The following is a 21,842-nucleotide window of genomic DNA, read 5'->3' as shown; positions in this document are numbered from 1 at the left end:
CAAGCACAAAGGAGCCATTCAGTAGCTCTTGTATTTATATTTAATTGTCTTCAGAAGGGTGTGTTACAAGTGGGGGGGATGACACGTTAATGTATTGATAAACTATGCAGGGAGTTGTGCAAACTTAATTTCTGTCCTACAGCAAGAACAAACAAAATCATCTTATTGCATGAGCAATTCCAGGGGCTTTGTCATCCCTTCAGCACTGAGATTAATCAGTCACAAATGCACATTCCAAAGGAGGACACAAATCAGGTGAAAATCTCTTTATAGAGTTAATGAATGACTCACCTCCCTTCTATCCCTCTCTCCAAGGCAGCCCAAGGAAAAATGCTCCAGAAATGTGGAAATGAAGGATTCAGCTCTCAGGAGACAAAGTCAGGGATAAAAGTTCCTCTCAGCTTCGAAAGGAGCTGTTTTAAGCTGCTTTAAGGGTTTGTGAGGGTCTCCAACAAACAGTACAGCTTCAAAAACAAGTTGCACATGTAGGACAAATAAGCAATAAATTTAAAATAGAGCAAGTGTTACTGAGGGTGGGTGTTCCCACTGATGCTGGGGTTTAGCAGAGAAGTATCTACATTTCTTTACAGCCCTAAGCCCTGAACTTTGAAACCCTATGCTTGGTCACTAGGTATTTATAATCAATTTCTTTTTCTTTTCTTTTTTTTTTTTCCAGCTTCCCTTTCCAGAGTGGTTTAGACACAACGAGTTCAAGCCTGGGGCCAAAGGGAAAGAATCAGATTTACTCTTCTCCCTCAAAACCTCTGCTTTTTAAGTGTAGCTCAAGCTTAGCACTGGGTGGAAGCCCAAGACAAACACCAGAGATGTGCTGTGTGTGTTCAGAGTGCAGAGGAATGATAGTGCTGGAGACTTATTGCCTGTAATTAGTCACAGAACAGGCTAATTAATCTCCATGAGGACAGCAGGACTCCCGTGTGGTGAAAAGGGATTGCAGGAATGCCAGAGCAATGCAGTGGTGACAATCCAGGCAGGACCACAGAAACAAAAATAAGTGCTTTAGATGGTCTTGTCTGGCATTTCTGGGCTCTCAGCTGCTCCTTGAGCTCAGCTGAGGGCTGAGAGCCCTGGAGGGACCTGCTGGGGAAGAAATTCCCAGGATTTTTTGTTTCCTGCTCTCTCCCACTCCAGGTTCCCTGGCTGTTGGCAGCAGGAATGGATTTGGCCACGTGGAATCTTTCTCTGAGTGCCCTGGATGAACAGCCAGGGCACTGAACAGTCCTGAATGTGCTCATGAGCTGCAAAAATAAATCTGGATCGACCTTTAATAAATAGAGAACAGGCAGCAAGCAAGCAATAGTGAGGATCCACCACTTTGCCTTCAGTTTGTTATTTGTCAGGCGTGTTTATATGAAATGAGTACAGATTTGGCATCTTTTAGTCAGATCGGTTGTTCCAGCCAGCCAGGCCGAGCCTCTAAGCTCTGGGAGAGCTTGGCTGGGGACAGGCTTTGGGCTGGACAAGCAGGACACCTCAAGGGACAGCACAGGCTGGGAGAGGAGAGATTTTCCTCCCCTGGCTCCTCCTTTTGGTCCAAGTCCTTGTCCAAGCAAGATTTCTTGCTGTGCTGGGAATAATCAGCTCACTCTGGTCTGTCACGCTCTCTGTGCCTGTATCCTTGGGCCTCTGTAGCTGGAAGAACACAAGGAATATAAATGTCAGCTTTTTTTCTCCACATCTGAGCCAGAGATTCCACCCCTGGGGACATTTTTACTCTCACTCCAGCCTCTTGCTGGGAAAATGGGGTTTCTGTTTCACAGCTTCTGTTTGGTTTTACTCCATCCTATCAGGGATGCTTTAATGCCCCATGACAGAAAGTGGGCAGCAGAAGGAAGGAAGAAATGTTGTGTCTTCATTACTGGCTTTAATTGTTACCTGTCCCCTGCCCCGTTGGACGGTAAAGGGCAACCAAGGCTTCAAATGATTTTTACACAGCACTTCCAATGCCCGTGGCAGCTTTCAGCAGTGTTCCCACCCTTATTATCCCAAAGTAACTCCAGGACTGTCTCCACTCCATGCATTTTTTTTTTTTTTTCTCCTGCCAGCCATCAACTCCACTAGGAGGAGTCTTCCTCCTAAAAACGGGGGAAAGAGCCCGGCTTTGATCAGTCTCAGTTTTGGAACATCCCAGCTCTGGGGGCTCCTCTGTGACCCTCGGGACCCGGCTAAGGATGCTCTCAGCTCACCTGGCTGCCTGTGCACGGTGCGGCAGAGACTCTGGCCGGGCTGGCTGCTGTACACGGGCTGGACACACACCTTGCCGGAGGTGATGTCGCTGAGCAGGACGCTGTGAACCTGGGGGGACACGCTGAGCACCGAGGAGCGGCCGCTGTGGCGCCGGCAGCGCACCCGGTAACCCCGCACGGCCCCGGCTGCCGGGTCCCACGAGGCTCGCAGCGTGTTGGGACCCATGGCCTCGAAACGGAGGTGGCTCACCTTGGAGATCTCTGCGGTGAGAGGATAGCACACAGGATCACGGGGAATCACAGAGACACACACAGGATCACGGAGAATCACAGAGACACACACAGGATCACGGAGAATCACAGAGACACACACAGGATCACGGGGAATCACAGAGACACACACGGGATCACGGGGAATCACAGAGACACACACCAGGATCACGGAGAATCACAGAGACACACACCAGGATCACGGGGAATCACAGAGACACACACCAGGATCACGGGGAATCACAGAGACACACACCAGGATCACGGGGAATCACAGAGACACACACAGGATCACGGAGAATCACAGAGACACACACAGGATCACGGAGAATCACAGAGACACAGAGTCACACACAGGATCACACACAGGATCACAGAATCATACAATCACACACAGGATCACACACAGGATCACACAGAATAAAAAAAATTACAGAGTCACAGAATCACACAGGATCACACAGAATCACAGAGACACACACAGGATCACACACAGGATCACAAAAAGAATCACACACAAAATCACAAAAAATCACAGTTACAGAATCACACAGGATCACGGAGAATCACAGTCACAGAGTCACAGAATCACACAGGATCACAGAAAATCACAGGGTCACAGAATCACACAGGATCTCAGAATCACACAGGATCACACACAGGATCACAGAAAATCACAGGGTCACAGAATCACACACAGGATAACACACAGAGCATCACACAGAATCACAGAGAATCATACACAGGATCACACAGGATCACACACAGGATCACACACAGGATCCATGGACACCCCAGGGACCCTCCAGGGACAATCCAGGGACTCCTGGTGCTGCCCCTTGCCCTCTCTCACCTTCCTGGGTGCAGGCCTTGGCCGACAGAGATCTCTCCTTGCCAGATCTATAGATGGCAGTCACTGTCACCAGGTAGGTGGTGTTGGGTGCCAGGTGCTCCACCACGGTGCTGTTGTGCCTCCCATCCACCTCCAGCACCTCCACTGAGTTCCCTGGGAGTGGCCCATAGAGCACCTGGTAGCTGGCCACGCTGTCCAGCACAGGAGCCCAGCTCACCTGGAAGCTGCGAGGCCCAGACTCCGAGATGAGAACCTGAACTGGGCTGATTTCCTCTGAAAACAATGCAAGGAGATGTCAATGAGGATTTCATGAGCATTATTGACCTGCACCATATTGGGATTTAAGGGTGTGGAATTAAAATCAACCCAGAAAGCAGATGTTGATACTCAGCTCAGCCCAAAGGAAAGGATTTCTCTACCCGGGCAGAACAACTCAGCCACAACTGTTCTTGCATGCAGAAAATTAATATTGTGTGCAAGTCCACCTTGACTTTGCCACCCCTGCCCAGGTTTTCAGTTTGCCTCCTTTTTGCAGCTACTCCCCAGCATAAATCTGAGTTATTTTCTGCTCTGAGTTCTTCCTCTCTCCTTCTCTCTCAAACAGAGATTTCCCTTAGGTCATTCCAGCATCCTTTATCTCCACCTGCAGCCTCAGGCAGGAGACAGGGATCATGTCCTTGTCCCCAAGGAGGGACTGTGCCCACTTTACCTGCCAGTGTGGTGACCCTTGTGCTCTGGGGGGGGAAGTAGTGCACGTTGGATTCAGGAATCAGAACCACCTCGTAAGTGGTTTCTGGTGCAAGGTCTCTGAGCACGAGGCTGGTGTGAGCCCCAGACACCTGCTGTGTCCTCTTCCTTGCTGGGTCAGCTCTTGGGCCATATTCCAGGCTGTAGTAGCCAGTGTCCTGGGACAGGAGCTTGGGCCACAGCAGGCGGAAGCTGCTGGAGGTGACATCAGTGGCATGGAGCCGGCTGGCTTGGAGGACATCTGCAAGAGGGACAGAGCCAGGAGTCAGAGCTGGCATCAACCCCCAGGGCATGGCACACCTGCAGTGCCAGCCCTTCTGGGTGGGAGATGCAGCACCACTGGTACCTGAAGTCACCAAGGTGTGGCTCCCTGTGGAATTCTCCAAACCACCACATTCCTGGACATGAAGCAGCCCAGAGGGTGAACAATTACATTTCTCCATTTCTCCTCTTCTCCCTTTCCACTTCTCAATTTCTCCCTTTTCATTTCTCCATTTCCATTTCTCCCTTCCCCATTTCTCCATTTCCTTTTCTCCCTTTCCCCATTTCTCCATTTCCTTTTCTCCCTTTCCCCATTTCTCCATTTCCTTTTCTCCCTTTCCCCATTTCTCCATTTCCATTTCTCCCTTTCCCCATTTCTCCATTTCCTTTTCTCCCTTTCCCCATTTCTCCATTTCCATTTCTCCCTTTCCATTCCTTCCTTTCCCCATTTCTCCATTTCCATTTCTCCCTTTCCCCATTTCTCCATTTCCATTTCTCCCTTTCCATTCCTTCCTTTCCCCATTTCTCCATTTCCATTTCTCCCTTTCCCCATTTCTCCATTTCCTTTTCTCCCTTTCCATTCCTTCCTTTCCCCATTTCTCCATTTCCATTTCTCCCTTTCCCCATTTCTCCATTTCCTTTTCTCCCTTTCCCCATTTCTCCCTTTCCCCATTTCTCCATTTCCATTTCTCCTTTTCTCCATCTCTCCCTGCTCTCTCCCAGTGCCCAGTGGCCAGGAAGAAGGGGCAGCCCCTGGGGACTGCCCAGCACTGCTGAGCCAGCTGGACTCAGCCCAGCTGAGGTCACTCCCTGCACAGAGCTCCCTTGTTTGGTGACATTCAACACTCAGAGCCCTCTTGTGCCACCTCACCTCTCCCTGCCCCTGCACAGAGCCTTCCCTTTGAGGCTCGTGCTACCTTTGATTTCCAGCCCCCAAATGCCAGGCACAAATCCCTCTTGTGATGCTGGGCAGCTCCCCCAGCTCCCTCTGCTACTTGACCCTTCTGACACGTGTGGCCTTCTCAGCCATTTTTGGGCACAATTCCACTGTTCTCTGGTCCTCCAGAGGGGCAGAAACACACAGGACTCTGTTTCTGGCTCCAGGGAAGTGACACAGGAAGACATGGAGATGCTCTTCTGTTTTTAAAGGATTTTTAAGAACACCCCGAGCCTTGAAATCCTTATAAAAGAACCTAAATCCTTGTAAACCTAAATCCTTCTAAAAGAACCTTCCAGCTCGTGCTCAGACACACTCTAGGTGTGTTCTCACTGGTTCCCCATTGCACAGAGGGTAAAGGGAGGCACAAAATTCCTCCCAAACCTGCGGGATGGGGTTGCTTTGCACTCCCAGACTTGTCCTTTAGCCAGGAGAGGATCAGCTCTCCTCCTCCTCCGAGCCCCTGCCAACTTCCCTGTACCAAATAAAACAGCCTCAGTTTTTCCTCTGAGCTGTTCCCTGGCTGTCCCAGGCAGGCAGGAACATTTGCCTGCTCAGTGCCCTGCCCATTCCCATCCCATTATCCCATCCCATCATCCCATCCCATCCAGCAGCACTCCACCCTCTCCCAGGGTGGGAGGCAGGATCAGGAATCCTGGGGCACTGCACCCTTCTGGGAGCCCCACAAACACCAGGAGCCAAGCCACGAAGGAACAGGGAGCACAGGAAAGGCCTCAGTCCTGCCAAAAATCCTGCCAAAAGCTCAGGGAATGGAAATAAGTGAGCTTGGAGGCAGGACACTGTGAATAAAGGGGGCAGATCAAAGCACAGGGGCAGGAAACCCATAGCAAACAGCTCTGCCCTTTCTTGCCAGACCCCAGATGCCTTCAGCATATAAAGAGGGCAATAAACCACAGAAAATCAATGTCACAATGTGCTGCCCAGCCCCTCTGTTCCCAGAGGGAAGCAGCAAGTTAAATATCCTGTCCTGGACACAGCCAGCCCTGCCTAGTGCCACTCAGACAGCTGGTGACACTTTCCCTCCCCCTCCCGCCTCCTGGTGACTCCAAACTCCACTCTGCAGTTTGTTGGCATCCCCTGGGCTCTGGAGAGATCAGGGTCAGACTCGCAGGAATGCTGCAGGTCTCATGGTGAGGGGAAGAAATGCAGCCAGGCAGGAGAACCTGTCCTCATCTGGGTCTGAGAAGCTGCAAATGGGATTTGGGACAAATCTCTCCCCCCAGTTTCCCTGCTTTGATATGAGTGGGGAAAGTTCTGATTCTGGGAGTGGGGGAACAACTCTTCTCCATCACCAGGGTGGTCTGAGATCATTCCCTGTGCTCACCTGCTTGAGCTCAGTGCCAGGTGAGACCATCGGAGCACTCACTGCAGCAGGAGTTACCCAGGACCTTCTTTCAGATCAGAAATGCTTTGCCCTGAGCCCACGTGGGACTGGGGGGCTGCTGGGCCTTGCAAAGCTTGGCTCAGGAGGGGATGCCAAAGGCTGGAACTGAGTCAGCAGCCTCAGCTCAACTGGGCTGAGCACAGAGCAAGTGGCTGCAGGCACAGGAGTTGATGTCAGCTCGGAGGAATGCCTTGGTTTCACAACACCGGGGGGTCCTTCCCCACAAGGAGAGCTCCAAATGTCACATTTCGGGCACATCTAAGATGTAACAGAAGGAGCCTGAGCTCCTCCACAGCCTGAGAACCTTCCCTTCCTGCTGGGAGGGGTGGAGGTGCCTGCCAGGATCCAGCTGTGCCAGCTGTGCCACAGCCAGGCTGGCTGGGAGCTGCATTCTGCAGAATTCTTCCAAGGAAAACCGGGCAGTGGACAAAAAAAAAAAAAAAAAAAAAAAAAAAAAAGGGCAGTGGACACACCCAGGCATCCACAGCCCCTGTCCTGCACCCCTCCACAGAGCAGAGCAGCACTGGAGCTGTTTCAGCTCCACCACATCTCAGGAATCTCTCCTGAGAGGAGATTGAGGCTTCTCAGCCCACCTGGGGCAGCAGCAGCTTGGCAGGAACCCCTGTGCTGGAATATTTATGGAGCAGGCACAAAACACCCCATTCCTGGAAAAAAGGAGATGGAAGGAGGGGAGCAGCTCTTGACAAGGCTTGTTTGTGCCTCTACAAAAGCCTCCACTGATTTTTTTTTTTTTTTTTTTAACAGTAGCAGGAGATGAAGATAAGAGAGCAGTGATAATTAAACCAGTCTGGGCCATTCCAGAGTTGGAAAGGATTAATTCCTGCCAGCCAAGATCCTGGCTGTCCCTGCTGTCCCAGGAGGGGCTGGCTGGGGGCTGCCTCCTCCAGCTAGGGAACAGTGAACTCCAATGGTTTTATTAAGGTGAAATCAAATTATGTGACCAATGTCTGGCACTTTGCAACCCCTGGATTCATGTGGGAATCACACTTTGCATTAAAATCCCAGCCCAGCAGATGCACATCCATTCTGGATGCACAGAATGCTGCCCTCAGGCACAGCAGTTGTGACCTCTGCAGATTTTATGATCTCCTGTGCTGCAGATTTCTAATTTTTTGAGATGCTGTTTTGTATAATCTGGATTCAGGATGCACCAGAAAATAAATGAGCACTGAAACAAAATACCTGAGGGGCTGTGGGGAGGCTGGGACAGGAGGAGGGCTCTTGGTGCTGCCCAATTCTCACACGGGAGAGAATTTGGGGGAGAACACAGTCCTTGGGTGTGATTTTTTTTTTTAAGTGATTGTGATTGGGAACAGGAAGGAATTGCTACAGAGAGGATTGTGTGGAAAGGGTTATTGAGGCACCAAAAGCAGCTCCAACTCACCTCACACAGCAGAATCAAATAAGGAATGAAATCAGGATTTCCAATGGAGAGAGAACCTCCAGAAAATCTGTGTGCAGTCACAGCAACTCCCTGAGCATTCCAAACAAATCCAGAGCATGTGGGAGGCTGAGACAAACCCCAGGGGCAGAAGACAGTGCCCCTGCTTCCCAAAGCCTGTCCTGAGGCTCAGATCCTGGAATTTCCTCCCCTCAGAGCCTTTCCTGGATGCTCTAAAAACCTGGAGTGGTGAAAACTGCGACCTGCTGCCTGTTCCCCCTGCCAGCCACCACCACAACCCTGGAGGAGCAGAGAGGCAGCACTCGGGCTCTTCTCCCAAAGCTCGTGCTGGCCAAGTCAGGCCATGGATCTGTGCATGTGGAACATGCCAGGACAGGGGATTTATGGAATAAAAACATTCCTTTCCTATAGTCTCAATGCCGACAGCTGGCACCTTAATTGTATTTTGTAAGAGAACAACTGCAGGAGTTGGAGGTCTCAGCCCTTGCTGGTGAATTTAGGGAGTCAGAAAGGATCAAATCCTTGCCAGGGACACAAATCCCATTTTGGATGTGCTCAACACGTTGGTGTTCCTCCATCAGCTGGCACAGAGACAGACAATATTTGAGAGGACAAAAAAAAAAAAAAATCATGCTGAGCATGAAAATCAACTCAGGGGACTCAGGCACTTTGTGTCCTCAATCAGCAGAGGTGAAATCCTTCCTGTTTGGGAAACCTTTGGTTAACAGCCTGTGCAGGTGGGGGCATTTTCGTGCTCTGCTGGCTTGTGCAGATGCCTGACCTGCATGACTCATTTCAAAGATTTGTGGGGTTTGAAGGAATTCAGATATTTTGCTGCCTGAGTTCCTCATTCCCAGCTGAACTCCTCACAAACACAAGTTCATCTCACCGAAGGGAATTTGTCCCACTCAGTCAAATATTCCAAGGGGAAATGTTTGTCCCAGACTTCTCTATTTGTGTAGTTTGATTTACCTGTTTATTGTTTTGGTGCTCCTCATTAGTTTCATTTTTGGGGACATGGGTATTTACATGATAGACTTTTACAGGTAGTTTTTTTATTTGAGTGGTAATGTTTCTTTACTTGTCAGCAGCTTAGATTGGGGTTTTTTTATGTTGTTAGCTTTTTTTTTTTACTTTTTAAGTTAACTTTATAGAACATTGGTTACTATTAATGAATTGGTGTAAAGGTAGAGTTTTGGTGGGTTTTTTTTAGTAATGTTTAGAGTTAGCTTTGAGTTCAGCAAGTTGACCAGACATCGATCACATCACCTGATTTCACCTTAATAAAACCACTAAAATCAAATATTCCAAGGGGGGAAAATATTCATCCCAGACCTCCCAGAAGCTTTGATTTATACTCAGACCTGCAGCACAGCGAGCAAACCCTTTCAGTTTGGTGGGGTCGGGATGAGATTTGGGGGATTCACCCAACACCCAACCAATCCCAGCCTACCTAGGATGCCATCCCTGAGCTCCTTGGTGATGATGGGCAGGTCATCCACGTCCACAAAGTGCAGGTGTTTGTCTGAGGGCTGGCTGGCAGCAGCTGAGAGCTGCAGGAAGTTGCCACGGCCGGTGCTGACGATGAACACGGTGACCCCCATGTCCTTGAGCAGCTGCATGGGCTCCGAGATGTCATCGGTGGAGAAGCCATCTGTCACCCACACCAGCACCTTGGGCACGTCTGGCCTGGCCCCAGCCTCGCCACTGGAGAGTTTTTCCTTGGCGTAGGACAGAGCTTTGCCGGTGTTGGTGTCACCCATGAGCTGCCTGGTGTCCCTGATGGCTTTTCTCAGGGTGTCGCTGGTCAGGTACTGGTCAAACGGGAATTCCATGGTGGGTGTGGTGCTGATGTGGATGATGCTGGTCTGGATGTCCCCAGGGCCAAAGGTGAAAGGGTGCAGAAGGTCCCACATGAATTCCTTGACTCTGGAGAACTCATAGTGGGAGACGCTGGCAGAGCTGTCCAGCAGGAAGAGGAGATCACCCTGTGTGTTGGAGATTGATGGCTGGGGACCTGGCAGGGGACAGAGAAGGAACAGCATCAGGGGGGTGGTGTGAACCCCAAACCTGCACAGGCACCTGCTGGGAAAGCTTGGTTATCTTGTGCCAAATCCCAGGATTCAGGGAGAGGTGCTGGCTGAGATGGCAGAGGCACAACAGAGCTCCTGGAACAACAGGAGAGATCAGGCAGAGCATTCAGAAATGGAGAAAGTTAAAAATTACCTGGGGGTGACAGGGTAAGGGGGATGGCTTCAAACTGACAGGGACCAGGCTGAGATGGGATATTGGGAAAAAATTCTGTGAGGCTGGTGGGGCTCTGGCACAGGGTGCCCAGAGAAGCTGGATCCCTGGAAGTGTCCCAGGCCAGGCTGGAGCAGCCTGGGACAGTGGAAGGTGTCCCTGCCATGGCAGGGGTGCAATGAGATGGGATTTAAGGTCCCTCCCAACCCCAGCCATTCCCTGATTCTGTGCCCAGGCTGGAGAGATCCTGCACCCAGCTGGATCCTGGCCAGCTCTGTGTGACCCAGCACAGCTCACCCCGAGCCACAGACACTCCCTCGCTGTGCCCTGGTGCTCAGAAAACGAAAGTGAACTCCAGGAATCACCACATTACCCAGCAGAGCTGGACTGTGACCCCACAGGTCGATCCCAGAAATCCCCGTGGCATTCCAGCAGGGCTTTGGGTGGTGCTGCTGACTGCACAAAGCAAGGCAAACCACAGCTCTGAGCTCTCCCCTCTGCTGGAAGGACTCCAAGCCACTGGTTTGGCCGGCAGGACACAAGGAGAGATCTTGGCAAGGTGGGGTTTTCTTCCCCTCTGCTCCTCACCGCTTTGAGAAGAGTCCCTCGCTTCCCAAATGTTGCAACAAGCAGCTGGAAAAGCGTCTGGCCCTGGCAGGGCAGGGATCAATGGCCAAAGGACGCTCTTGCAGCAGTAAACAACAGGGTCATGTGCACAAAGCACTGGGAGGAGAGCTGGGAATTCACCCCGAGGGAGCAGAAATCCCATTGCTGCCAGAGCTACCTGCGTGGGGAACAGCCTGGTGAGCTCCAGTGTGGAACACCAGGGAACAAAGGGGAGCCACAGCCGTGTCCTTCTGTGTGAAACCCCAAAAGAACAAAGGTTTGGGGAGCCACAGCCGTGTCCTTCTGTGTGAAACCCCAAAGGTTTGAGGAGTCACAGCCGTGTCCTTTTGTATAAAACCCCAAAAGAACAAAGGTTTGGGGAGTCACAGCCGTCTCCTTCTGTGTGAAACCCCAAAAGTTTGAGGAGCCACAGCCGTGTCCTTTTGTATGAAACCCCGAAAGAACAAAGGTTTGGGGAGCCACAGCCGTGTCCTTCTGTGTGAAACCCTAAAGGTTTGAGGAGTCACAGCCGTGTCCTTCTCTGTGAAACCCAAAAGACCAAAGGTTTGGGGACTTCTGTCCTTTTGGCTGTACCGTGCAGTTCTGGGGCACCAAGAGAGCCGAGCATCCCATTCTCATCCCTTAAACGCTGATTTTCCCCATCACTCGTTGCTGTGTTAATTAGGAGGAGTCTGACAGCACGGGGTTCTGCCTTGGTTAATAACTGGTTAACTAAACCAGCAGCCAAACCCACCGGTGGGCAGGGCTGTGTTTTGGAGACTCTCTGCGGGTCGAGCAGAAATCTCCTTCATTCAAACCCCATCCCACCTGTAACACCCAGTCCTGCACGAGATGGGAACAAATCCCTCCTATTCAGCAGAAAGATTCCATTAAAAACAAAACCGAGACAAAGGCTCTCCCCTCATCAGGAGCGTGGCAACGAAAGAAAGCGAGCAGACACTGCAGCTCCAGGCTTTCAATTCCCTCATCCTCGCTCCTGCTCCTTGTCCTGCATCCAGTACAAACACTCCATCCGTGCCAGAGGTGGGGCTGCGACGTTCCCGACCAGCAAAGCTCCGCTGACGCGAGCAGCGCTGCTTTCAGGCGCTTTGCTCACTTCAGACGGCTCTGGCCAGGTGCCAGGTGAGGATTTCTCACTTTTCAGGGGGGTTTGGAAGGAAAGGGGCATCTGTGAGCATTCCTGAGCTGTCAGCGATAAGTGCAGAGCTGATCCCTGCGCTCTGCTGCAGTGACACGGGACACAGGGCAGGGTCCCGCTGTCACACCCCGAGTGTAGCAGGTCAATGCACCGGGCTCGGAAGTGTTTGGAAGGGCTCGATGTGGGAGCAGGATGTCACTATGGGAACACAACGCTGCCTGCTGGCTTTTCCAGGAGGAGAACAGCTGGCCAGACGGTGATGCTGACAGGAGACATCCGCTCACCGAGCTCCCCACGCTCTCAGCTGGGAGCTGAACACGCTCCACACGCCTGATTTACACAGCCTTGGAGCTCGTGGGGCTCGGTTACAGCCAAGAACCATCATGTCCTGTCTGGGTTAACTGTGTTTGACATCCCACGTTTGTCTTCTCTCACTGCTTGGCCACGCAAGGAGAAAAGTTCTGCTGTGAGAGGGAGGCAGAGGCAACCGAGGAACACGGGCTGAGCTTCCCCGTGGCCCCTCTGGATCACAGTGAGAGGCAGGAGGAGGAAGGCACCACCTCTCCCTGGCACAGAATTCTCCCCCCAAGCCACCCGGGAGGGGTTTGACACTTCAAACCACGGCAGAGAGCCCATGGGAGATGGGGAGGTCGCTGCACGATGAAGGGCTGGCATCCACCGAGCACAAAGGATTTGTGTGGTTAAAAGCCTTTAGAGGCTCCAGCTCATCCGTGGCACAGAGTTCAGGCTGGGAAATGGCCCTTCAGACAAATCCCAACAGCAGCAGGGGAGCTGTGCTGCCATCTCTCATGATCTTTCCATGAGTTTCAATCTCTCTGCTGTTTTATCAACAGTTCTGGGATCATGGAATTATGCCAGTGCTTCAGAGGTCAGTAAATGCAGGTCCCCCACAAAGTGTGCATGGATGGGCCATGTCTTTATTTTTCACTCACAACAGCAACATCCTCATCTTTTTCTGCTGATGCCAGCCCAGGAAACAACAATCAAATTCAATTTATCCAAGCCCAATCCATCAAAAGGCTGCACTTTACATGGAGGCAGCCGAGATCTGAATCCAAACCCAAAGAGGGAAGGGGGGAATTGGTCATGGTCTGCCTTGACTTTGTTCAGGAATCCAAAAACCATTGTCCAGAACAAACCAGTTCCCATTGTCCTGGACAATCCTAAATCCATTGTCCAGAACAATCCAGTGCCCATTGTCTTGGACAATCCTAAATCCACTGTCCAGAACAATCCAACATGCATTGTCCAGGACAATCCTAAATCCACTGTCCAGGACAATCCAGTCATTCCTGAGTGTGTGGAAGCACCAGTGGCCACCCAGCAGCTTCCTCTCTTTGCCCACTGCAGCTGGGAATGAGCCCACAGTCACTGACATCCAGTTCAATCCCAGGGAAACGGGCTCTGGACACACACCCCACAGTGTCCCTGTGACCGTGGCACAGCCTCACGGCACCTCTGGACAAGGCACCCGAGTGCCAGGAGCTGTGCCAGGCTGGGATGGGCATCTCCTGCCCGGAGGGGGATTCCAAAGGCAGCTCACCACAAAAAACACAGAACATCCCAAAACAATGCAGAACATCCCAGAGGCAGCTCACCCGAAACAACAGCAACATCCCAAACTCTGCAAACCCCAAAGGCTGCACATCCCAAACAAGGCAGCTCATCCCAAAGGCAGCTCACCCCAAAAAACATAGAACATCCCAAACAATGCAGAACATCCCAGAGGCAGCTCACCCCAAACACACACACTTTGCCTCTGGAGCAGCACAGCCCCTCTGGGATGCCAGGGCTGCCTTTGTCACACACCCTGAAGGTCTGAGCATTGTTCAGAGCCTGGCTTGGGAAAATGCCACAGCTCCCAGGGCAGCAGGAATGGCAGGACAATGGGAATTGCTGCTGCCTGGGTGGACTTGGAGTGCTGGGACAACGCCAGGAGCTGCAGCATCATTCCTGCCCCAGCCGGGACACCGAGGGACAGAACCCAGAGGGACAGAGCCCAGAGGGACAGAGCCCAGCCTGGGACACCGAGGGACAGAACTCAGCACTCTGAGAGGGATTTGAGCCTCAGCTGGAACCCAGAGGGACAGAACCCAGCTTGGGACACCAAGGGACAGAGTCCAGCACCCTGGGACAGAATCAGAGGGACAGAACCCAGAGGGACAGAACCCAGCTCACAGGGACACTGAGGGACAGAGCCCAGCATCCTGAGAGGGATCTGAGAAACAACTGGGACACCAAGGGACACAGTCCAGCTCCCCGGGACACCAAGGGACACAGCCCAGCTCCCCGGGACACCAAGGGACACAGCCCAGCTCCCCGGGAGGGATCTGAGCCCCAGCCTCTCTCTGCGTACCCAGCACAGTCAGACCCAGCAGCCTGGGCTGTTGTGTCTCAGGAGCTCCTGGCCAGGCACACTCGAGGTTTTCCCTCTCATTTCCCACCAGGATTGCAGCTCCCAGGGGCAGTGAAACCCAAACGCAACATCCCTGCAGCCACAGAGCCTGAGCGCGGGGCAGGACACAACGAACTGCAGCAGCTCAGCCAGCGCGGATGGGATGAGCCCAGGGTCCAGGAATGAGACATCCATCCCCTGCACGTCCCCTTCCCTGCTGCCAGCTCTGCAGGACTGACCCATTTTCATTTTCCACCAGCGGTGTCCAAGAGAAAGCGTTTTAAAGCGGGGCTGCAATGATTGAATTACAGAGATTAGCAAGAGAACACGGTGTTAATCGCTGCCTTGACTTCTCTCAGTGCCTGTCCTCAAGTCCACGGTGAGGAGCGAGGACTTTTCCACACGATTTCTGCTTAACCCTGCAAATTTCTGCCACAATTTCCTCTTCCCCACTGGAAACGAGCACGACAAAATTTCTTTCTAAGTCACTGCGGGCAGATCTGTTTGTTTGTTGTACGCAAAGTAGATCTAAAGCAGCACCTAAAGCAGCCCGAGCTTTTATTCTGCACAGGGTTTATGAGGAGGCACGAAATGGGGCACAGAAAGCAGCACGGGAACGCCTTTGCCTTTCCCAGGCACTCACCTGGCTCAGGTGTGTCCCGTCCCGCAGCGAGCCGCAACCACAGCCCGAGGCAAAGCAGCGCCTTGGCCAACATAGCACAGCCTGGTCCCGGGCTTAAACTACCTCAAATCCACGGGCTGGGCTCTGTAAAGGCAGACCGAGAGCCTGGGGTCAGTCATGGTGGGGCTGCGATCCCCCTGCCATGGCCGGCGATCTCCGCTCCTCGCCGTGAGTTCTGCTGGGCTGAGCTGCGGCTCCTGCAGGCAATTCCAATTCTCCTTCCTTCCCCCCACCCTCCTCCTCCTCCCCGCTCCTTACTCCTTTTAAAGCCATAAATCCATCCTGACAGCAATCCTGCTGCTCTCCCTCCGCCGAGCTAAGCTTGCCCCAGGAGCGGGGATTCGCTCGCTGTGTGCGCAGCTGGCTTGAAAAATATAAAAAATATAAAAAAATATATCCCCTATAGATAAAACTTTGGCCCTGCGAGGCGCTGGCAGCAAGCCAGTAAAGCGAGGAGGGAAAAAAAAAGAAAAAAATAAATAAAGAAAAGCTGAGAGAAATCTAAAGTTCTGCTCTCTGGAATGAGCTAGAAAAGGGGAAAAAAAAAAAAAAACGCGTTTATAAAGGAAAGAAAGAGTAGAAAAGGCTGGGGAGCTGCCCTGCCCTGGGAATATTGGCTAATCTTCTGGGAGGAGCATTCCACAGGTCCAAGGGCTGCCTCCCACGGGTGGGGGACACTCGGAGCCTGTGTCCCCTGGGAAGGGCTGCGGGGACACCAGCACAGGCAGAAATCGCAGAAGGAACTCTGCCCAGGTGGGAAAGGGCAGGGAGCAATTTTGGGAATTAGAGCTGGCACGGGAAGAGCCCAGGGATCATCTCTCATGGTGTGGTGATAAATACAGGCTGGGGCCAAGGGGGCTCCCAGCTTAAAGATAAACCTGGGATAAATCTCTCCCTGGGTGAGGGGAGCAAACAGCAGAGATGCCAAGGTTCAGCCTCTCCTGTGTGCAGGGCATTTCTCCCAGAACATCAAAAATCAACCCCGATTCCCTTTCCCAGAAATTCCCCAGGGCTGTCTGTGGCCGTGGGAAGGGGTTTTAACCCTTTAAAAAATAAGATGCACAGCTCCACGATAGAAAGAGCCAAGTTTATTCAGGAACACACTCGGTTTTATAGCAGGACTGCAACTCCCAGAGCAGAGAAAAGGAGATTGGTTCAGAGAGAAGACACCCCATGGCCAGGGCCTGGGCACACACCACAACAGGGGTTTGATTTTGGTATTAATTCCTTTGTATTTTGACCAAATTATCACCCAAGCCTCGAGCTGGACCGGGAACAGAGCTGAGAAGCTCCAGCCTGGAATATTTCTCAGGCTGTAATTTTCTTAATTTCTCAATCTGTGTCCCACACCTGTCCTGATCTCCTCACATCTGCTTTTGTCACTCCTCAGGTGAAGTGACAACAATTCCCTTTCCCCTTTTCCAGTGTGAATTTTTCCATGTGCTGCCTCTGGACAGGTCCAAGATGTTGCCAGCAGAGGGAAAAGGTGGAAAATTACATCCATTTATGAAGAAATCCATCAATCCTCATCCCCTTGACGTGGGGAGGGACCAGGCTGAAAAGCAGCAAAGAAGGGATGTTTGGGAGCTTTGGGGATTTCAGACACTGGTGAGCAATATTTCCTCCAATTTTATTTCCTCTCCCCTGGGAACTGTAAAAAAAACAACAAAAAAAAACCTCACCAGGAGTTAGGGGCCAAGGAGTGTTCAGAGTGGAAAAAAGTTGTATCCAAACTCATCCACCAAATGGAAAATCAGGCTGAAGATGCAATTAAAAACCCATTTTCCAATTAAAGAAAATCCATTTAAAAGATGAGGAAATCCAATTAAAAACCCGTGGATTTAGGGAGTTGAGGGCACTTGTTTGTGTTCCTCTCCCAGTCTGGAGCTGCCAGCCCCAGGATATTCCATCACTCAGTCCCTGTGCTGGTGACAGCCTCGCCCATCCAGGCTGGAATCAGTTTTATCCCAGGTTTTAGGGGAATGGGATATCCCTGCTCCCACTCTGAGATCCCCTCCCAGGTGCATCCTGAGGCAGGGAAAAAAAAAAAAAAAAAAAACCCAGGAGAAAAAAAACCCTGGTGCAGGCTCAGGTGACAGAGGAGCTTCCAGGGGGAAATTACACAGCAAAGCAAATCCCAGAGGGCAATAATTCCCCAATTTGGGCAAATCCCACAGGGTAATAATTCCCCAAATTTGAGCAAATCCCACAGGGTAATAATCCCCCAATTTGAGCAATCCCACAGGGTAATAATCCCCCAATTTGGGCAAATCCCACCATGATCTAATCCTGCAATCTGAGCAAACCCCAGAGGGGAATAATCCCTGAATTTGAGCAAATCTCATCATGATCTAATCCCCCAATTTGAGCAAATCCCACCATGATCTAATCCCCCAGTTTAAGCAAATCCCCCCATTCCAGCTGCACAGATTCCCACTCAATCCTCATGGATTCACCACGAGGGAAGCCAAGGAGGTGAAAAGTTTTCCAAACCACTGCTGAGCTCAGGATTTTCCCAGTCCCATCCTGGTTCTCTGCTGGATTCTGGAGCTGGGTCATGGGAGGGCAGGGAATGGAAGCAGAGGAAGGAAATCCTGTCCTGGTACCCACCTGGCCTGGCCAAGGCTTTGGGATGTGTCTCTGGCAGCCAGAAACAGAGAATTTCCAGCCCATTTTCTCAGCACATTTTTCTTTGCTCTGCTGCAAATCCATTTGGTTCTCATCAGCTAACTCAGATATCCACCTGCTCATATCATATCAAATCAATCATATCATATCAATCATATCCCATCCCATCCTCAGACCCACTCAGACCCCTCGATTAGGGCTGCTGGATACATGGAGTTGATTTCCTTCCATTACTGGAGTTGATTTCCTTCCATTACTCACTTCCCAAGGAAGTGTTGCTCATCTCACAATAATTCCCTGCTTTTTTTTTTTTTTTTTTTTTTTTTTTTTTTTTTTTTTTTTTGCCAGTTTATCCCTATGGATGCTGTTCACACCCTGCAGCTTGGAAGGAGATTTTTTTTATCGACCTCTAAGTCCTGCTGGGATAGGTACAAGCAGGAAAAAGCAGCCTGGAAAATAATTAGATTTTACAGGGTTTATTTTTAAACTTTACAGGAATTGGCAAATCCTGTTTCCAATAAGCCTGTGCTGGTTCTTTCCTGGATTCATCCTGCACCTGAAGCCAGAGGTGTCACTCCAGTTTTGCTCCTGGTTAAATCTCAGCTCAGCCTCACTCCCATTCTCCACCTGCCATGGATTTGGCCAAAATTCCCTCTGGGTGATCCCCTTCTCCCCATTCCAACCTTCAGAACAGCTCAGGAACAATGAATAATTGTAGGAAAAAAAAAACCACAAAACAAATAAAACCAGCAGCAACCAATCAGCCACATTTTAGTTGTGACATTTCAGGGCCTCAGGTATTTCAGAGAGCCCTCAGTGCCTGGGGAGGTTTTGCTGCAGCTGCTGTGACATTCAGGGGATGTAAACAATCCCCAATTTCTGAAGAGATGCAACATCCTCTTCTGTGAGACAAATCCCTGCAGCTGGAACAAACAGGATTTTGGGAACACAGCCTTGTTTGAGCTCCACATAGAAGGGTTTGTTTGCAGGGGGATCTATATATGGAACTTTGGAAATTCCCTGTTTGGAAAGGGAGCAGAGAAGCTTTAGGGGGGGGTGAAGAGGCTGAAAAATTCCCCTGGAACTCCAGGGAAGGCTTGTGCAGCCCCAGCACAGGTAAGAAATCACAAAAGGAGCCAGGAATCCTCCTGGCCAGGGCTTGGGCTGCAAGGCCAGACCTTGCTCAGCTCTTACCAACCCAAATCTTGACTCAGAGGATGCTGAGAGCACCAGAAACACCAAAACCACCCAAATATCCCCCCCAGAACAACCCACTGAACCACATTTAATTTCTGCTTGATTAATAGCTGCAGGCTCGTGGCTGAAAGGCACCAACTTCAAGTCCCTGACCCCCAGGAATGCCAGTCTGGCTTCCAGGGGTCCTGACCCCTGCCTGTGTCACTTCTCAGTTACCACAGAGTCATGTAGGGCTCAGCCTCGAGTCATCTCTTATTTTTGTTTGACTTGGAAGACAAACTACAAAAATAGATGTGTTTACTCGCAGCATCCACCAGTTTTATGTTTCTGAGAGGATGGGCAGTGCTGGGGATGACTCCTCACTGAGGTCAGGTCTGGCTTTTAGATGATCTCTTTTACCCCAAAGCTCCCTAAAAAGCCACACAGCACAAGGGCAAGGGCACTTGTGGGGTGAGGAGCAGCAGCCTGAGCTCTGAGCCCTGAATTTTGGATTCCTCGAGTCCAGAGATTTCATTTACTGCTTGTTCTTGCCTGGAATTGAAGTAATTTCAAAGCTGGAGCAGGCTGAGAAAAACTGAACCCCCCAAAAAAACCAAACAGGGCACGGGTGAGAAACACTGACCCCCCCAAAAAATAGACAGGACACAGACACAGAAACACTGACCCCTAAAAAACCAGACAGGACACTCCTGAAAAACATTGACCCCCCCAAAAAAAACAGACAGGACACAGCTGAGAAACACTGACCCCAAAAAACCAGACAGGGCACACCAGAGAAACACTGACCCCCCAAAAAAACAGACGGGACACAGACACAGAAACACTGACCCCTAAAAACAGACAGGACACTCCTGAAAAACATTGACCCCCCCAAAAAAGCCAGACAGGACACAGGTGAGAAACACTGAACCCCTAAAAAACCAGGTAGGACACAGGTTCAGAATCACTGATCCACAAAAATCAGGCAGGACACACCTGAGAAACACTGAACCCTTAAAAAACAGGGAAGGCTCAGGATCGCTGACCCCAAAAAACCCAGGCAGGACACAGCTGAGAAACACTGATTCCCAAAAAAAACCAGGCAGGGCACACCTGAGAAACACTGATTCCCAAAAAAAACCAGGCAGGGCACAGTCGCAGCCATCCTAGAGTGTCCAAAATCCCCCAGCCCCAATAGCAGAGTAGGAGGACACAGGGGGAACCCCAGACCAAATTTCCCAATCCCTGTTTGAGGTGCCAGAGCTGCCACAAACGCAGGAGTGCAGGTGACAGGTAAAGGTGTGACCCCACAGCGCCCAGGACCTGCACAGCAGGGAGGCTAAAAAACATTTGGGGGGACCCCCAAAATGTCCCAAGCAGAGATTCCCCGGCTCTGCAGGAGCAGCAGCTCCTCCCAAAGGCTGCGAGATTTGTGTTGAAATCCTCACTCAGAGGGAGGAGCGGCTGATTCAGGTCTCACGTCCCCATAGCCTGGCTGAACCAACTTCTCCATAACTGCCAGAACGAAATTAATTCCTTCATATTCAAATATTCATCATTCAAAGCACCTCGGATTTAGCTGGAATTCGATGGCTCTGAACAAGTTGGGGGGGAGAAACTCTAGCAGAGATTCTCCAAGATTTTAAATTCCTGCTTCATTTCCTTCACAAGACAGGATTTAGCTGCCTTTTTTTTTTTTTTTTTTTTTTTTTTTTTCCCAGCTGGACCTCACTTTGCCTTGCCAGGAACCCAAATAGCTCCAAAAATTGGACTCACTTCTAAGCAGGACAAGCAAGGTTAATTTTTAGCCAAAGGCTATTCTTTGGAGTGGATCGTTTTCCTTATTGCTTGACTCCTTTGCCCCATCTCCATCCTGTTAGGAAAGCCCAGACTCCTTGGAAAAGCCAAATTTAAGAGAATCTCCTCAGGACTGGGTTTCCTGAGGAATTTCCACCCACGTCAGGAGCTGCTGCTTCCCCTGGAACAGCCTTGAGAGCTCCCAGCCTCTCTCAATGGTTGTAATCTACATTTATCCATCTGGGAGAGAAGGAAAAAAAAACAAAAAAACAAAAAAAAACCTCCAAAAAAACCAAAAAAACCCCAAACAAACAAAAAAACCCACAAGCAAAGCAGAGCAGATGAGATTCTCTCCCCAGGAGGCTGCCCTGGCTTCTCTTCCTTCACCTCCTGTCCCCAAATTTCTTGGAATCCCTGCAGTAATTAAGGAAGTTTTGCAGCCTCATGGCACCCTCAGGGCTCTGCCAGGGTGCTGGAAAGGATAAGGATATGGCAGGAATGTCTCACAGAAACGTAGCAGAGAGATTTTTGAGTGTAGAATTTGAAGGAAGAATAGAAATGATAGCAGGTTTTGATATAGAAGAATTGCTGAGCCAGTTTTATTGGATAACTAAAAAGGGTAAAGTGTGTTTTATGACTTGCAGCAAAAAAATTCACCTTAAATAAAAAGATGTTTTTATCAAGCAAAAAGATTTTCACAAGCAAACAGAAAAGCCAATATTGCAAATAAAAATAAAGGTCTCAAAATTTTCCACTGTAAGAAAACTGAAAAAAACAACTTCTGGGTTAAACTGTGACACACTGACTTGTTGTGATTGGAAAATAAAAACAGGAATATGGAGATGTCAGCAGTCATGATTGGCTGTAGGGAACAGTCAAAGCATTGATTGGTTCCATGTTTGAAGATGCTCTGCAATGAAAAGGAAATAATGGAACCAGAGCTGGAGTTGGCTTCAGACAAACCCACAGCAGGGGCTGGAAAAATAATAAATACATTGCTGCATCATTTGGACACAATAAACAGCATTTTAAAT

The 21,842-nt window shown here is 50.5% G+C and overlaps 1 protein-coding gene across 7 annotated transcripts in view; it reads right to left on the bottom strand.

The window, feature by feature from the left end:
- Nucleotides 1–22: 22 nt before the first annotated feature.
- Nucleotides 23–21,842, bottom strand: part of VWA1 (von Willebrand factor A domain containing 1) — a 31,949-nt gene continuing 10,129 nt past the window's right edge. For 4 of the 7 annotated variants that reach the window (XM_088178947.1, XM_088178945.1, XM_088178944.1 and 1 more), the window contains 6 exons: nucleotides 15,169–15,291; nucleotides 9,554–10,117; nucleotides 4,037–4,315; nucleotides 3,328–3,600; nucleotides 2,205–2,465; nucleotides 23–1,650 (listed from right to left, as the gene is read on the bottom strand). In XM_088178947.1, the coding sequence (XP_088035073.1) occupies nucleotides 1,601–1,650; nucleotides 2,205–2,465; nucleotides 3,328–3,600; nucleotides 4,037–4,315; nucleotides 9,554–10,117; nucleotides 15,169–15,241 (1,500 nt within the window). In that variant the 5' untranslated portion in view covers nucleotides 15,242–15,291 and the 3' untranslated portion in view covers nucleotides 23–1,600. Of the gene's footprint in view, nucleotides 1,651–2,204; nucleotides 2,466–3,327; nucleotides 3,601–4,036; nucleotides 4,316–9,553; nucleotides 10,118–15,168; nucleotides 15,429–15,465; nucleotides 15,738–21,842 lie in introns of those variants that run through there. The other 3 variants (XM_014885822.2, XM_088178943.1, XM_088178948.1) reach the window with 3 other exon arrangements.

This window comes from Sturnus vulgaris, chromosome 25 (genome assembly GCF_052056855.1).
Source record: "Sturnus vulgaris isolate bStuVul1 chromosome 25, bStuVul1.hap1, whole genome shotgun sequence".
In the NCBI taxonomy this organism is placed as follows: Eukaryota; Metazoa; Chordata; class Aves; order Passeriformes; family Sturnidae; genus Sturnus; species Sturnus vulgaris.
Note: the sequence above shows the minus strand (reverse complement) of the source record. Positions and strands in the feature narration are given on the sequence as shown.